This window comes from Lissotriton helveticus, chromosome 3_1, assembly GCF_964261635.1.
Source record: "Lissotriton helveticus chromosome 3_1, aLisHel1.1, whole genome shotgun sequence".
NCBI classification, from domain to species: Eukaryota; Metazoa; Chordata; class Amphibia; order Caudata; family Salamandridae; genus Lissotriton; species Lissotriton helveticus.
This window is the reverse complement of record NC_136061.1, coordinates 1,488,952,579-1,488,970,263: the sequence shown is the minus strand read 5'-3', so window position 1 is coordinate 1,488,970,263 and position 17,685 is coordinate 1,488,952,579. Positions and strand designations below refer to the sequence as shown.

General features: G+C 48.4%; 1 protein-coding gene across 5 annotated transcripts in view; it reads right to left on the bottom strand.

The window, feature by feature from the left end:
- The window catches only part of LOC144823540 (uncharacterized), a 606,829-nt gene that overhangs the window by 9,260 nt on the left and 579,884 nt on the right, over positions 1 to 17,685 (bottom strand). For all 5 annotated transcript variants that reach the window (XM_078682147.1, XM_078682144.1, XM_078682143.1 and 2 more), the window contains one exon: positions 3,504 to 3,596. In XM_078682147.1, the coding sequence (XP_078538273.1) occupies positions 3,504 to 3,596 (93 nt within the window). The remainder of the gene's footprint in view (positions 1 to 3,503; positions 3,597 to 17,685) is intronic.

Genomic DNA, 17,685 nt, shown 5'->3' with positions numbered 1-17,685 from the left:
TTGAATTTATGTGTTTGTTTTGAGAATAGCAAAATAGATGGCATTGTCATTTACATTGCCATTAGCTTAATCTCTTGCAAATCTGAGACTTATGGTACCCTACGGATGAGCTCAGCAGACAGCAATAGACTTGTTGTAGGTGTAATGTTACTTGTACCATATATCTGGATGCAATGACAGAAACAGCAAAATACAAGTCTGGCGGCACACTATGCTAAGCACAGATTTTTTCACCGATGTGGTTTTAAGCCACGCCCTTAATTACATTGACCACGCCCCTTTGAGAGACACTCCCCCCCAGTTTTTTCATCCCACTTAAAGCCCTGGCCAGGCCCATCCAGACTGCTGTTTAAAGAAGGTGCCAGGCCCCTCCTGTCTGTGCTTAGTTAAAGAAGGGTTCAGGTCTGCCTCGAAGCATTAAACAAAATCAGTGAAAATGGAATCTGTGTTGAACACACTGAAGCGTGTGATGGGCAGGAGGCATATACCACAGTCAGTAGTGCTACTACAATAAACAAGTGTAATGGCTAGTGATTCCCCTGATAATCTCACTGTGCAAGGGGGAAAGGCAGCACGAACTGTGCGAGATAGGAAGGGAGCGTGGGATAATGAGGGAAAAGCAAATAAAATCCTACCTAGGACAAAGGGGACGTGCCGTGGGGTAATGGAAGATAAATAAAGGGAGTGAAAGGACATAGAGACCTCAGTGCCCCGTGATTTGAGGATCACCCGTCGTCTCAGATTTTTCAGCAGAGAGCAGTAATACTCCTAAGTGTTGTTTCTAAACGGAGATCCCGAACAGGTACTCCGTCAGGGGCCACTTGGCTGGGATCGCAGGCAGATCCTGTTTCAGCAGCGTAGCAAGGGGGTGTGTGGTCCGCCCCAGGGGGTAGGTGTTTTGGCGGCGGCCTCCCTCCCCCCTTACATTCGACCGCCGCAGGCGACAAACGCAGGGGCCATGACGGGCGCCTAAGGCCTAGCTACGCCACTGTCCTGTTGAGGGCAGACCCGGGCTCCCAGAAGCGGCGTTTCCTGTTCTGCCGGCTCAGGAGAGCCGTAGCCCCGAGCCACATTCACCGCATTCTTCGCAGAGTTTCCACACGCTGCCTTCGGAGAGGAGGCAGCGGAACACTTGCTTGGGACTGCCTGCCTGTCGGGGAGGGAAAGAGAACCGAGAAGTGAGGGCGGCGGAGGCAATGGCGTAAGGAGCCTCGGGGAGAGACCATGCTGGAAAACGGAGGCAGCGGAACACTTGCTTGGGACTGCCTGCCTGTCGGGGAGGGAAAGAAAACCGAGAAGTGAGGGCGGCGGAGGCAATGGCGTAAGGAGCCTCGGGGAGAGACCATGCTGGAAAACTACAAAAGCGAAGTCGCATACAAAACAGAGCGAGAGAAAATAGTGCTATGTGGGGGAAAACAGAAATGAAAGGGAGAAAGACGGTTGAGGGGATGGGGGCAGGGGGCGAGACAGATAGCAGAAGGAAAAGAAAGACAGTGCGAAGTGAGACCGAATTAAAAAATGCACTCACCTGGACTTCCTCCGGCCGCGGAATGGCCAAAACAAACCTCGAGGAGCAAAAAAAATAAACCCCGCCCACCGCTGCACTGACGAGACAAAAGGGGCCGGATGAGAAAAACATCCCAGGAACGCCCACGAGTCGCCTCGCAGGAGGACGGACGCCTCTGTGTGCCAATGGCTAGCGTCCATTTATGGAGCTAGCCAATAAGAAAACAGAGGCGGTGCCGAACATCCATACTGTTGACAAAAGTTTTCGCCCTGGGCGGAGCACTTCGTGCTCTCGCCAGGTCGAAACCTAAAAAACGACGCACAGAGGGCACTGAGACAACGGCCCTTCGGCCCATGCCCGAATGCCCGCCTTGCCAATCCGCCCCTGCCTGTATGCCACGTAGAGTAATTGCATGCCATTCGTGCTAAAAATGTATGTGAACGCAAGTGAACAACAGAACTCGAGCAGATGTTGCTTGTGGCACTTTTGTTAAAAGTGTCCACGCCTAATAAATTGAAGTGAGAATGCATTTTGTGCTAAAATATATCATGCCATGATGGATTTACATTTTTCAGAACTTTCCTGAAATTTCACGTAATTAGACAAAAGCATATTACACACATTTCTCACACTCTGACTTAACAAAGACATAGCCTGGAGGATATACCCAAAAATAGGAAGACAATCTTAGTGGTTCTTAGATTAAATTGACACTAGAGTTTGTGTAAGCAGCATAGCACCAAACATCTCCTGACAGACGGAAGGAGAAGAGGTGAACAAAACAAGCAGAGTCAAGGAATTATCTAAAAAGAAAATAATCCACCCTCCAAGAGGAAGGAGAAGGAAAGTGTGCTGCAAAAACGGCTCTGAGTGCTACATAAAGTGAGGGAATGAAATATGTTGAGGATCATCCTGCCCCTCCAAACTCTGCCTTGTATATGCTTGAAACAGAAACTCACAACATCTTGAATTGGGAAACTTCGATTACTTACAGTGGGCTAACCCCCATGATGGGAAGGGAATTTTACAAAGCTTACCTCTGGCCCCCTTTGAAAATTCATGGTCCTCTTTTCACCTTTTCCCGTCATCCATGAGCACACAAAATGAAATCATGCACTGCTCCCCCTCCCAGGATTTACATTCTTCCTCGCCCACTATGCCCTGAATGTGAAGGGCTGTGGGCGAGGTGTTAATACTAACACCGTTCCTGGGCTGATAGGGGTAAAGGAGAGGCCACAGCTCACAATCGCTGTCCGTCCGCACAGCTAGGCTGCTTTCATTTTCTCTGTCTGTCTCCGTGCACTCTGTGGCCCGTTTTTTTTCTCCCCTTTCCTAGTCCACTCTCTGTGGACTGGGACAGGGGAGAAAAAAACGGCCCACAGAGGGCACTGAGACACCCGCCCTTCGGCCCATGCCCGAATGCCCGCCTTGCCAATCCGCCCCTGCCTGCAGTTGAGAGATCTCTACAGATTTGTCTTATTTCCTTGCAAACAATCACAAGAGTAGAACTCGGTGGGGATGGTAAGAGAGACTAGCCAATTTTCCTTTCCTCCGAAAAGGTAACACATTTCTTTGGGGGATTAGGAAATCGGGTGTAACCCTAATTATTTTGGGACAACAATATTATAACCATTGGAGTGCTGAGCACACAAGAAGTTAATGATTTATCAGTTTTTCACCTAACGATTTCCAATACAGCTACCTCCAATCTCCCAAGTCTTCAGTCAATCTAGTGTTCGTTCTGACTCTGATCAAACAGTGCTCTTTCGCTAACAGCCTGTCCCTTAGGTCACACCTTCACCACTCAAAAGATGGGCTCACATCTAACAGTCAGTGAATGGCGATCTGTCTTGTTGCAAGTAGTCGGGACAGCACTGCTATTCCTGCACATGAACCTTGGTTCATACAGACATGTAAAATGAAGCTACCTTCTCCTATGATGATAACTTATCCCACTGCTGACCTTCCGTAAACAATTCCAAGTGTTTATGCTCACCTGAAGCTTTTTTCTCAGATTGTATCTTCTGTGCACACATTTCCTCCTCAAGTTTTGTGCTTAGTGAAAACACCGCTGTAATCACTGGTACAGCTGAAAAAGAAGACATAGATTGGATATATTTGTATGGCATAGTAAAAAAGCTTGGGTTAGAAAACGAATCCTTAAAATCAGCAATTAACAAATATTGACAAGCAGACTGTGAAACATGAAATGTACAAACTTTGCAGCTCTCACAGCTCATCTCAGTCAACAAACACAACCTATCCCCAGGCCACGCAAAACCAAATAAGCTGCATTCCCATCTTTCATAATTCCAGAATCACTTGGGCCTTGGTGGAGATAACATCAGACACTGCTAGGATGTTTGTGAATAGTCAGCGAGGTTCACATATCGTACATTCGAAAAACAGGTAAATAAGCCCGATTTTATTGATGAATGTACAGATTTGAGTGGATTGGTGTGGACGTCTGGGAAAGTGCTAACGTTCCTTTTAGCCAAAGCTATCAACTATAAATTGGAATGACATTAGGTACACACGTGTGACACAAAACAAACTCCAGTGTTGGGTAGACATGCTTCGAAGAAAGGCTGCTATGGAAATGACTGAGGGAGCCGTGCCCGAGTGTGCAGGCCTTCCCTCTCTCCCTCCTGCACCTCCGGTCTCGGGCGTCTGGCTGGCTGCATGCTGACAGCCAAGACACAGAACACGGAACCAGGAAGCTGACTGTGTCTGGCTCTGGAGCGGTCTGGCAAGATGGTAAAGTGGAAGAGCCATACAATAACAAGGTAGCGAAGTTAGTTCTGATGGTCCTGGTCCCGTTGCTCTTATTGCCCCACAATCCCCTGCCGAGTCTGGCCTGCTGACGAATATATGATTATACAACGCTTACCTGTACCACGCATGGCTTTACCACGCGAATTTTACTACGCATGTGTCTTTACCACGCAGCATTTGAGCACCAACGACTATACACCGCCATATTTACGTTACGATCGTAACCAGCGTCAAAACACGTCTTTCAAAATAGAGATAGGACTTCTATGTTGACGTACACGCCACGTTGTTGTTGAGGCTCTTTCCTTTCTCTCCTTTGGCACTGAATAGCGTTTTTTTCTTCTAAAGTTTTCTTTTTTTTTAAATTCCGTTTGTTTTTTAGGGGGGAGACCCCCCCAAACCTCCCTTTATATTGTCCCTTTCTCCTTCGTCTCCACGCAGGACGAAGGAACGAAGACTGGAAGGAATGAAGCTTGCGTTGCGTGGTAAAAACGTTCGTGGAATGCACCCGCGGTGAAAAGACAGGCGTTTGCGTGGTAAGTGACCCGTTGTAAACGTAACGCGTGGTAATGCATTCGTGGTAAATGATGTTTCCCCCTGCTGACAATATTACAATGGAAGTGATCAATAGAGACCAAAGGGGCACAATGGCATTCAAGAAGGTACATGTTTAAGATGTCGTCCTCGACATTGCAGATATCGGTGAAGAGAAGGACTGCACCCCATTCCCCCCACAAACAACTGTCTGCTGTGTCATGTGCTACTATATCCACTCCAACTTGACACTGCTGTGCCCCCTTCACTCCTGCCGCTTGTCGCTTCAGACATAAGGGACTTGTGAAAGTAGTAGTAAGAGAGTAGTTGTGGAGGATTTTGCAAGACTAACAGTAGTACACTGGCACAACCCTGTTGCCTTTACACCACAGAACCCAGCAGAAGAGACACTGAAGTAAAGACCTTCCAGATGAACAAGGTTTGGGAGTTGGAAGGAGAATGTGAGGAAGAAAGCTTCACAGAGCTTCAGCCAGCAACAGCAAGGGTTCATGATGTGCTTTCCCAAACAGTTTTAAGTCTGAAGAATTGTAAAAAAGACTCTACTTATTATATACGGCTGAGAAGAGAAACCAATAAAATACTCTACCAAGGCATTAAGATTTGCAGGCTGCACTAAGACGTCTCCCAAGAGCTATATCAGGTTAGCCGACGGTTTTTAAAGAACCTAAGGAATATGCTACTTACCAGTATGCATCTGTTCTTGGCATGTAGGGCTGCTGACATTTATATCTATGCATAGATCGCTGCCTAGTGTTGGGTCCGGATGATTGCACATTGTTGTCCTGGAAGAGTCTTCGAAGTATCACGAGATAGGTGGCTCCTCCCTTGGACTACAGTGCGCATGGGCATCCTCTCCATCTTCAGATTGTTTTTCGCCATTGCGGCAGAGATGGAGTGTAATACAGTAAGTGATGACCATGCCTGAGAATGATTGTGAGTGCTACAGCTGCGACAGGCACCGGGGAGGAGGGCGGGCAATATAAATGTCAGCAGCCCTACATGCCAAGAACCGATGCATACTGGTAAGTAGCATATTCCGTTCGAGGCATGTGGGCTGCTGAATTAATATCTATGCATAGAATAAATAGCAGTATCCTCCTTATCGGCGATTGCCCGTGCCAGCTGCAGCAGTCTGAAAAATAGTTCTGAGAACAGCCTGACCTACAGCAGCTTGCTGCTTGGAGTGTACATCCACGCAGTAGTGTTTGGTGAATGTGTGTATGGTGGTCCATGTGGCTGCTCTACATATATCCTCTAGAGGAATGTTACCTAGGAAAGCCATGGATGCCCCTAACTTGCGTGTGGAATGCGCTCTTGGGGGAATTGTTAATGTGCGTTTTGCTTTTTGATAACAGATTTGTATGCACTTAACTATCCATCTGGCTATACCTAACTTTGAAATGGGGTTGCCATTGTGTAGTGGAGAGAAGGCAACAAACAGTTGCTTAGTCTTCCTGAAATCATTTGTCCTGTCTATGTAATACAGGAGAGCTCTTTTGAAATCCAGCGTGTGCAGTGCTCTGTCTGCCACCGAGTCCGGATTCGGGAAGAAAACAGGCAGTTCTATGGTTTGGTTAATGTGGAACTGCGACACCACCTTTGGCATGAATTTCGGGTTGGTACGCAGCACCACCCGATTAGCATGAATTTGTATGAATGGCTCTTGGAAAGTTAGAGCTTGAAGCTCACTAACTCTCCTTAACGATGTGATTGCCACTAGAAAAGCCACTTTCCATGTTAGAAACTGTATCTCACAAGAGTGAAGAGGTTCAAAGGGTGGTCCCATTAGTCTGGTGAGAACTATGTTTAGATTCCAGACAGGCGAAGGAGGGTGTCTGGGAGGACACAAATTATTGTGTCCATCTCACAATCCATCGATGCCACGGCGGAGTGCTTTAGGAACTGCCTTACTCAGGTGAAGAACTGGATGAGCAATAACTTTCTCAGATTGAACACCGATAAAACTGAAGTCATCGAGTTCGGTCATAAACCTTCTATTTAGAATGACCTATGGTGGCCCCCCGAAGCAGGAGTTTGCCCTCTCCCCGTAGACAAGGTCAGAAACCTTGGCTTTCTGTTAGACAAAGATCTCTCATGCAAAGCCCAGGTGAATCAGGTGACTTCGGCCTGTTTTCACAGCATCAAGGTGCTCAGGAAAGTCCTGCCTTACATCCCGGGCATGTTAAGAAAGACAGTGATGGGAGCCCTTGTAATGTCTCGGATAGACTATTGTAATTCCCTCTATCTGGGAGCAGGAGAAAAGCAATTGTCCAAATTACAGGCAATTCAAAATGCGGCGGCCAGAGCCTTACTGAACCTCCCCAGACGCCACCCTACGTCCAAAGCCATTCGGGAACTACATTGGCTCCCGGTCAGACGTCGCATTCAATTCAAGGCTCTTTGCCTGGTACATAGATCTCTGCACGGCAAGGGACCTGACGACTTCAATAACCTACTGCTCCGATATATACCCTTGCGAGCACTGAGGTCAGCCACCCACGACCTAGTTTGCCAACCCAGAATCAATAGAGCTCGATGGGGAGGAAAATCATTCTCTTACCAGGCGGCTAAAATATGGAACTCGCTACCCCCAGTGGCTCTTTACTTAATCTGATCTGCCCCACTGCTTTCCCCTCCTCTCTGTATCTTTCAGCGCCAAGACGCCGCGGCATTCGTGCGCTCTACAAATACTTCAGTCAGTCAGTCAGTCAGTCAGTGTGTTCCACCAATGCAGAGAGTTGTATGCACGACCGGTCACCAACAATAGGTGTTTTAGATGCCCTTGAGCCTGGTTCCACTGTCATGCTAGGCATTCCTGAAGCGGACGGATGTGTAGCCTTGCGTGAGGGACTATAAAGATGCAGGAGGCCATCATACCTATCAGTCTTAGGAAAACATTGCTGGGCTGACTTTGCTTGAACGAGCCAGACGTCCAGATAAGGATAGACGTGGACGCGTTGTCTGCGAAGGTGCGCCGCCACTGTTGCTAAGCACTTCGTGAACACCCTGGGGGCAGTAGTGACCCCGAAAGGCAGGACCTTGAACTGGTAATGCTGGTTGTTTATAGTGAACCTGAGATATTTCCTGTGTCCTGGGTGAACGGGAATGTGGAAATATGCGTCTTTTAGGTCTAGGGTCGCTAGGAAGTCTCCCTGACTGAGCAACGGTAGAACTTGTTGTAAAGTGAGCATGTGAAAATGTTCTGACAAGATGTATTGGTTTAGGGGTCTGAGGTCTAGAATGGGCCTGAGAGACCCGTCCTTTTTTGGGATTAAGAAGTACAGTGAGTACACCCCTGTACCCCGCTGATCTAAAGGCACGAGTTCTATGGCCCCTTTTTGCAGCATGCAGAGGACTTCCTGCTGCAATAAGTGCATGTGCTCTGCGGACATAGGACGGTGCCTTGGGGGTATGTTGGGTGGAGTGGAGGTTAGTTTTAGACAATAGCCGTGGTGTATAATGTCTCCCACCCACCTGTCTGTGGTTATGCTTTCCCAGACTGGCAGGAACTGCTGGAGTCTTCCCCCGACCGGTGTTATATGGTCGGGGGGCAGTGACAAGACGTCACTGTTTATTGGAAGCGGAGGATCTGGTATTATTATTTCCGTGTCCTCTGCCCTTGGTGCTGTTTACACGATAGCCACCCCTATTGTTTTTGTTATAGGTGGTCTGCGATCCCCCTCTGTTGTATTGGGCTTGCTGTGATGCTTGACCTCTGGAGGCTCCCCTGTTACCGGAGCGACGAAAGGAACTGCCCCTGAACTGTTGTGACTGCAGAGCCCCCATGGATTTTGCTGTCTCAGTGTCTTTTTTAATTTTCTCAAGGGTTGTGTCTACGTCAGGGCCAAAGAGAAAATCAGGGTTAACCGGCTGGTTGAGTAAAGTAGTTTGTATCTCTGGCTTAAAACCAGAGATGCGTAGCCAGGCATGCCTTCTAAGCATCACACTTGTGTTTATGGCCCTAGCTGCCGTGTCTGCTGCATCTAGCGCACACTTGATGGACGCATTGGAGATTAATTTCCCTTCCTGTATTAGCATTTCTGCTCCCTCCTTATAAGTCTCAGGCAGGTGTTGCAGTAGCTGCTCTAACGTGTCGTAGTGTGCCCTATCATATCTGGCTAATAGGGCTTGTGTGTTGGAGATCCTCCAAATATTTGCTGCTTGAGCCGCTACTCGCAAGCCAGATGCTTCAAAGATTTTGGATTCTTTGTCCGGAGGGGGAGCATCACCACTTGTCTAAGAGTTTGCCCGTTTACAAGCATTAGCCACCACGAGGGAGTCCAACGGGAGCTGGCCTTTGATGTACGTAGGGTCCACAGGTGCAGGCCGGTACTTCTTTTCAATCCTTGGGTTTACAACCTGTGCCCTTGTGGTCTCCTTGAAGATGTCAGTAGCGTGTTTAAGGACACCTTTTAGCATAGGCAATGTTTTTACTGATCTTTCTGAAGTTAAGAAAGTATCAAACAAAAAATCCTCCTCTACCGGGTCAGCATGCATGTTCACATCATGATTTTTGGCTGCTCTTTCAATTAAAGCATTAAACGCAGCAGTATCTTCAGTAGGCGAGGTTTTGATGGTATAGGATTGAGTGTCAGGTGTGGTCTGTGGCTCACCAGGGTCAACAGGGTCAGACCAAGCTTGCTGTTCATCCTGATCAGTGTCAGCAGGATAATTGAACTCATCTTCATTGTACCCCTCCCCTATATCTTCATAGGTGCGTGTGGGTGAATAGGAATAGTCCTGTTCATAGGACTCCACAGGCTCAGAGAGAACAGGCGACGTTTCTGAGTTTCTTTTACTCTTTAGAGGGATTTTGTATGACTCCAAAGGTCTTTCTGGAGCTATTTTCCGTTTATAAATGGTGAGTCGACCTGTATCCGAGTCGATGAACAGTTTAGATTGATTGTCATAGGAGGGTGGTTGATAAATGACATCCTCTTCAGTGGACTGACACCTGGAAAGTGTCGACACTTTTTTGGTAGAGTCGGCGCTTTTTTGTGGTTCGACGTTTTTTGGTCGAGCGGTTGGGGGTAGTCCATATTTAACAGGTTGTGAAAGCAGTGGAGACGAGCCGACCAGTTTTGAGGGTGCCGCCGTCTTCGATCCGACCAACTTTTTAGGATCACTTGGCTGCTTGCGGACTTGCGTCGATTCGAGCTGTCGGTGCGCAACAGATACGCCCTTTTGCTTCGACCCGACGTGCTCTTTCGGGTCGGGTGTGCTCTTCGTCTCGAAGGCCTTGCTGGAGATTGGCGCCGAGGCTGGAAGTTTCGGATCGACATTCTTTTTAGCTTTGAGTCCTTTGCCGGTGTCGCCAGCTTTGGGCGTGGACGTCGACAGCGTCAGCGCGACGTGCTTGACGGCAGAGACAGTCTTCGGCGTCCCCTGTTTCGGGTCGACGCCTTGTGACCCCGAAGGGTTAACAACACTTTTAGATGGCTTTGGAGCCGACGAATCCGAAGTCGTCGAGCCGAGGACTGACGTCATCAGTTTCGGTTTCGATACAGGTGCTGTCGGTGTCGGTTTCGATTTTGCCGCTGAAAGTGGCTGATTGATCGATGGCTCCGTAGAAGTATTCTTAGCCGGGCCTGGACGCGGGGCTATAGAATGCGGGTAAAGATCTTGGCTAAGGCCTTCTGGCGATGCCTCGACCTGAGCCGTAGAGAGTGTAGTGTCGGTATCGGGCCCCGCGAGTGCGGAAGGGCCTTGCTCATCGCTTGAGTCGTCTGCGTCGTCTCCTACCTCGACGATGTCTTCTCCATGGACGTAGTCTTGTTCTTCGCCAACACCATAGTGAGATTCGTGCTCTGATGCAGGGTCCGACCGCTGGTCCGGATCCTCTTGATCGTCGCCCTCGACGACGTCTGCCTCGAAGATATCTTCTGGATCTGGCGCTGTTTGCTGGGCCGACTGCCTCGCAGCGCGTCGAAGCCGAAGTGTTTTCTTCGACCGGAACTTGGAACAGGCCATGCAACTGGCCTCATCATGGTCCGGGGATAGGCACTTGTTGCACACCGGGTGCACATCGATGTGAGGGTATTTGGAGTTGCAGACGGGGCATCTCTTGAACGGGCTCAGTTCCATCGTCGACGCTCGTCGGGGCCTAGTTGTCGAAGGTAAAACGGCCTCCGACGTCTTTTTCGAAGAACTGGATGAAGAACTGGGCACCGAACGAGAGACAATACCGACGCCCCGAAGGCCTTTTGGCCTCGCGAAAGTATTTAAAGTATATTCCGAACTGGAGTCGAGAAGGTACATCCGAACCCAATGGCGGAAAAAAACAATCTGAAGATGGAGAGGATGCCCATGCGCACTGTAGTCCAAGGGAGGAGCCACCTATCTCGTGATACTTCGAAGACTCTTCCAGGACAACAATGTGCAATCATCCGGACCCAACACTATGCGGCGATCTATGCATAGATATAAATTCAGCAGCCCACATACCTCGAACATCACATTTCAAAACCTTCAGACTTGAAGTGCAAAGGCTGAAATTTCCCAAGCAGTACATTAATTTCTTCTGTCCTGTCCCCTCACTGATTTTATGAGGGTTTCTGTTCAACATATTGTGAACACATACATGGTCCCTAGCCAGGCTTTTATCCAGTGCCCTTCCCCTTCAATTATTCTCTTGTAATAATGTTTACGCTTCCCTTTAGTCTGTCTCATATTGACCACCAGGAGTTTACTATAAACTCTCTACTCCTAGTCTGGAAATGAGCATGGAGAGCCTCTTTTCACCAATATTTTTACTCAGCCTGTGCGAGCTGAACTTTAAAAAATGAAAACAGAAAAAGATTTTGAGTAAACAACTGAAAAAAAAAACACTCGGAGTGTTAATTTAAGATGTATCAATGACTGGATGGTAATTAAGCTACAGTAGGCTGACCAGAGTCAATGGTAGTGGGATGGAGAGAGAAGAAAAAGAGTTGAGAGGGTCCCCAATTCTACCCATATAGGTGTCGCACTGAAATAAATGTAACTTGCATTCAGTGCTTATTGCTTAAAATTATATTTCTATACATGTTTAATTTCCACTGAAACTTATTTTGTTTCTTCACAGCAACATAGCGTAAAATAGTAACGATCTGTTCATTACAATCTATCGACCCTCCACTTTGGAATTACCAGGTAAAAGTTGATTCAAAAGTGTTAATCACATCTCGTTTCACTAAAACACTTTGTAAAATAGGTGTTGCATGGATCAGTATTACGATAATAAATAAAGCAAAAAGCAGTACAACAAATAAGTAAGGGAAAAGAAAATGAGGTCTTGATATGAGCATTAGCACAACTGACAATTCAACGCAAGTGCTAGCCTAAGATGCATGGTAACCAAGAGACCTTTGGATAAACATGAAGTAGAACACGAGTATTCCTAAAGGTGGACCCACCACTGGCACAGAAAATGTAGGTATTATTCAGTAATATAGGTATTTTGGGATACAATCAGGTGTTATGTTCCATTGTAAGAAGAGATCTATCTTGTTCCATAGCAGTGTTGAGCCACGGTGCAAGTGCGTAGGATTTAGTATGGTATTGTCTTCACTTTTTATAAAACAGAGTCACGTCCATCAGGAGCAGCTGGCGGTACCGTCTCCAGATTTCCATTCAGATAAGATTGTCTTAATCCCCATTGATAATAGTAGGTAAAATATGTGTCAATTTAGTCAATGCAATGGTAATGCAGGTAGCAAATATACCTGACCCGACTACTGTGGTGCTATGATTCAGACTGAAGTACAAGGTCTGCATGACTATATACCTTTGCACAGAAAAAAATGTACTGTTAAAGCACATGATTTAGATTAGCTATAGCTACTTTGCAATTCTCACATAGATTAGGCGATATAAGTACTAATTCAGAAAATCTGTCATGGATTCAATGAACGCTATGAGTTGACCAGAGTGTGCATTGTTCTAGAGCAGGGGTAAACTTGGAGGAGATCTAAATATTCTCCCAGGTCTCTTGGAATTGTAGGGTGACATTTAAATCTAAACAGACCATGTGCCATTTCTACTGGATCTTAACGTTCAGTTTTGAGGATAGAGGTTTAGCTACCCAGGATGCTATATAGCCCAGGCTAAGAATTTAGTAATAAGAAAAAGTACCCCTTATTTGGCAAGTTTACCTAAATTCAATAGGCAGGCTTTTAGTGTGAGAAACTTTAAAAAATCTATGATGTGAGACTGAAGTTATGTTGAAATTCTGCAAATGCCATGGGAAGAATTTGTGAGTTCTAGGTAGATGAAGTTGACCACTGAAATTTCTTTAGTTGCCCAGTACTCCTAAAACAGAATTTGCAATCTATTTCGAGTATTCATTTGTGCCGCAGTGACAAGTAAGTGGTTCTGGATTTTTTCAACTTACATTTTCGGTCTAGTTGAGACTTAACCTCAAGCTGAGGATAACTAGAGGTTGTGGAGGTAATGGGCAGGATAGATTTGAATAAGAACTCTGCATCCGAAGACCAGGGAATTATTTTGCCAATCAGCTTTACATGACTCTTCCAGTAGACTAGACAGCATTCTGGCAACACATTCAGTCATGTAATTGACATCACCTATGTCATTATGCAAATGAAAGGTAGCTTGAGAGATTTTTGTTGGATCACTCCCTGCTTTAGGCATTGTATTCAGAGGGTCTTTATTTCAAAAAGATACTCCCAAGCGGAGATGCTACAAGATAACACTTTTTGGGATGTTTGAGGGGTAGGATAAAGCATTATTATGAGACCATCTGGAGACAATTGCTAGCCATACAGCAGAATGAGATGCAGTGAAAGTGGAACTGAGAGGGGAATGCATGGTTTTTTTTTGTAAAACAATTTTTATTGCAGAGGTATAGCGGGTCACATCATTTCTACACCAGTTTGGTCTCAGGGTCGCCTCCACATCTGTACTTTCCCTCATTACGTACACAGCCTTACAACCCACATCCCGGAGGCTGGGTGGCAGATAATCACATATCATGGTGTACAATCTCCAGTCACAGATGGCTCAGTTAGTCAACCCCCTCCGCTTTTGGGTGTTCTGCCCCCCGTTTCCTCCCCTCATTCCGTGGTGGTGTATGAGCTCCCTTCGTAGTATTGATCAGTTTAACTGTGTTCTCCCGCCCCCCTCCCCGTGTCCCCGGTGTCTAAACCAAAGTGTCATGTTCGTAAACTCAGGCGAGTTGGTGTAAGTAGGATCTTGGAAACAATGCTTAGGTGTGTGTGTCCGGTGTTAGTGCGGTGTCCTACCCTGTCTCTTCAGGGGCCTCCCCGCGTGGTATTTCGTCTTCATCGTCCCTCGTTTCTACACTGTCCCTCAGCTCCTGGACTAGGGTCTCCCATGCTAGTGCCGCTTCCTGTGCTTTCTCATCTGCCGTGCGCCGGGCTAGCTGGTACCTGAGTGTGCTCTCTGCTGTTGCCCATTTCAGAAATTCATGCAGCCATTTTTGGCGCGTTGGTGCTGTCTTGGATTTCCAACCCCTAGTGAGTTCCCTCTTCGCAATCAGTAGGCCCATGTCTATAAACTTGCTCGATATTTTCGTTTTGCGTGTGTGTGGAAACCAGTGTAGGAGGGTGACCGCGCTATCGTAATGCAGGGCCCTTTCCGTGACCTCATTTAGGGTGTCCCCTACTCCCTTCCAATACTCCTGCAATCGCGGACAGTCCCTGAGCATGTGTAGCAAGTCGGCACCTATTAGCGCGCATCTGGGGCATGCTGCATCTATCGCGCCAAAGTATTGTATGATTTTACTTGGAGTGAGGTAGGCCCTATGCAGGATGTAAAGATGTATTAATTGGAAACTGGCATTTCTGGTGCTTTTCCTGGCCCGTTGGATTAGATGGGACCACGACGCGTCCGGGATCTCTTTCTGCAGGTCAGTCTCCCAGCGAGTTTTGAGGCGTGTTAACGGCAGAATGTTTTCGGTGCTCATGCGGGAGTAGAGACATGTAACCGCCTTGAAAGTGCCTGCTGTCATCATCGTGTATTGACACGCCAATGACAATTTAGGTTCAGTCAGTCCCTCCCCCCAGTGTTTCTGAATTGCCCCCACCACTGCCGCATGTAATAAATAGTCCCCACGTGGGAGGTCATACTGTTCCTGCAGAGTCTGGAAGTCCATCAACACTCCGTCGGTGTATAAGTCACCTATCACGTGGAGGCCCGCTTCCTCCCATAGTTGGAGGTTCGACCAGTCCCCTCCGTGCGGAAGCGCCGTCATCATCCCTAATGGAATCTCGGGCGCGTATGGATGTCCCGGACCCGCACGTCGCTGCATGCGATTCCAGCACAGACGTAGAGTCCTTTCCTCCAGGGTCAACCCCCTCAAGAGCAAATTCTGTTGCAGGGCTATGTACGCCAGCACGTGGCGGGGGGTGCCCGCGTCTCTCTCCTGGTCAGGTCCCCGATACACCCTTGCCACCTCCTGCGTGAAGAATTGAAGTTGTGCCGCCAGATAATAGATCTCGAAGTCTGGGACTGCAAGCCCCCCCTGGTCTTTGGGGCGCATGAGAGTCGCCAATGCTATTCGCCGCCTGCCTTCTCCCCATAGGAATGACACCACGCTTGATTTTAAGCGCCGGAACACTTCTCCCGGTATCCATACCGGGAGGGTCCTAAAAAGGTACAACAAACGTGGAAGTGCAATCATTTTGAGGAGGGACACCCGTCCCGTCATGGACAGGGGGAGGGTAGCCCAGAAGGCCATGTTGCCCTTCAACGATCGGATACAGCGACCAATGTTCCCGTCAAGCAAGTTGGTGGGCTCGTGATAGACGTAAACCCCAAGGTAGTGCAGGCAATCTGGTTCCCAGCGCATGCCAACGTTCGTCGGCGGCTGTTTCTCCTCCTTTCGGAGCGGGAAAAGGCAAGTCTTCGCCCAATTCACCTTCAAGCCCGACAGCGCCCCGAATCTCAGTAGTAGCCTCTCCGCGCCTCTAACCGCCTCTTCGGTGTTATCTAAGAATAGCAAGAGATCGTCCGCATATAATGATATATGATGGTGTACCCCCCTAGCTTCAAGCCCACCGTATGCATCCCCTCTCCGAGCTATCATTGCAAACGGTTCCATGGCCATAGCGAACAGCAGAGGCGACAGAGCACAGCCCTGTCTCGTTCCCCTGTTCACCTCGTAGTGATCTGATATTAATGCTCCCACTCTCACCCTTGCTCCTGCCCGCGCATATAGCACCTTGGTCCATTTTATATAGTCATCCCCTAGGCCAAAACCCCGCATCACCGCGTAGAGATAGTCCCACTCCAGACTATCGAACGCTTTTTCAATGTCGACAGATAACACCACCGGGCTTCTTGCATCTTGCGGCGGGTCTGCCAGTAGTCTGAGCAGCCGTCGAATATTGTGGGACGTGTTCCTGGTGGGGATGAATCCCGATTGGTCCTCGTGGATTAGACCCTTCATATGTGCTATCAGTCTCCCTGCCAGGATCGTACTCAAGATTTTGTAATCCGTCGTCAGCATTGACAACGGGCGGTATGAAGCTGGATCTGTGCCATCCCCACGCGGCTTTAGCAACGGAATCATGATTGCTTCGCGCATCGATTGGGGCAACTCTCCCTTCTCTTTGGCTTCATTATACACCGTCCTTAGTTTTGGGGCTAGTATCTCCACATACTTCGCATAGAACTCAATTGGTAGTCCATCTATCCCCGGCGTTTTGTTTCGCGCCATTTTCTTAATGGCTCCTCTAATTTCTGCAAGGTCGATCGGACCTCCGATCGCCGTAGCGAGTTCCGGGTCAAGACGGGGTAGATGGGTCTCTGCTAATAGGGCTTCCGTTGCATCGGGTTGGGCCTCCATTCCCCTCCTATATAAAGTGCTGTAGTAGTCTGTGAAGCATTGCACTATTCCTGGTTGGGTATTGTGCACTTCCCCGCTCATACCCGTTAGGGACAGTATCGGGGAAGAACCTTTATGGGGGTTGGCCAGCCAGGCCAGGAGTGTTCCCGTTTTGTCCCCCTCAGCGAGAGTCCTAGTTAAATAAGATTTATAATCAAAGCTGCGCAGGTTTTCCATTTCGACTGCAACCGCCTCGCGCGCTGCACTAACCCTGTCCTGCAATTCGGGGTGGCCGGGTCGCAATTTCTCTGCGTCTCGCAGCGTTCGTTCCGCCTTATCCAGGTCCTCCACCAGCGTTCGTCGTGCGCCTGCAAACTTCCCAATACAGTGACCCCTTACCACCACCTTGAATGCGTCCCATTCGGTGGCTCTGGAGGAGGTGGTCTCCTCGTTTTCTACAAAGTATTGGGTGATCCTAAGGTCCAGGTCCGCCCTGAACGGTGGGTCGTCCAGCGTGTCCGGCCTGAGCCGCCACGTTGGAATTGGTGTGTTTCCGTTCATCCAGGCCAGGGTGAGTAGCAGAGGATTGTGGTCTGAGATCGTGCGTGTTAGGTACTCCGTGCGGGTAACCAAGGGCAACACGTGTTGAGAGCAGAGGAACGCATCTATACGAACATGTAGGTCATGCATGCAGGAATAAAAGGAATAGTCCCTGTCATTAGGGTGTTGTGCTCGCCACACATCTGTGAGGTCCCATTGCCCCTGCCATTGCAGTCTATGTTTCGCTAGTCTGTGCACTGGGGATGCGTGCAGCGGTGGGTGAGACCTATCTAAGGTGGTGTCCGCAATAGAGTTGAAGTCCCCCCCCAGTAACACCGGGCCCGCAAAGTAGGTCGCTAAGTGCTTGGATAGTTTAGTGAAGTAGGGTGCTTGCTCAGTGTTCGGTGCGTAGACGCTGCAGAGCGCTATATGACGACCCCTCAGTAACCCCTCGACCGCTACAAATCGGCCCTCTGGATCCGCAGTATGCCTAGTAACCTTGAGTGGGACCCCCGCCCGA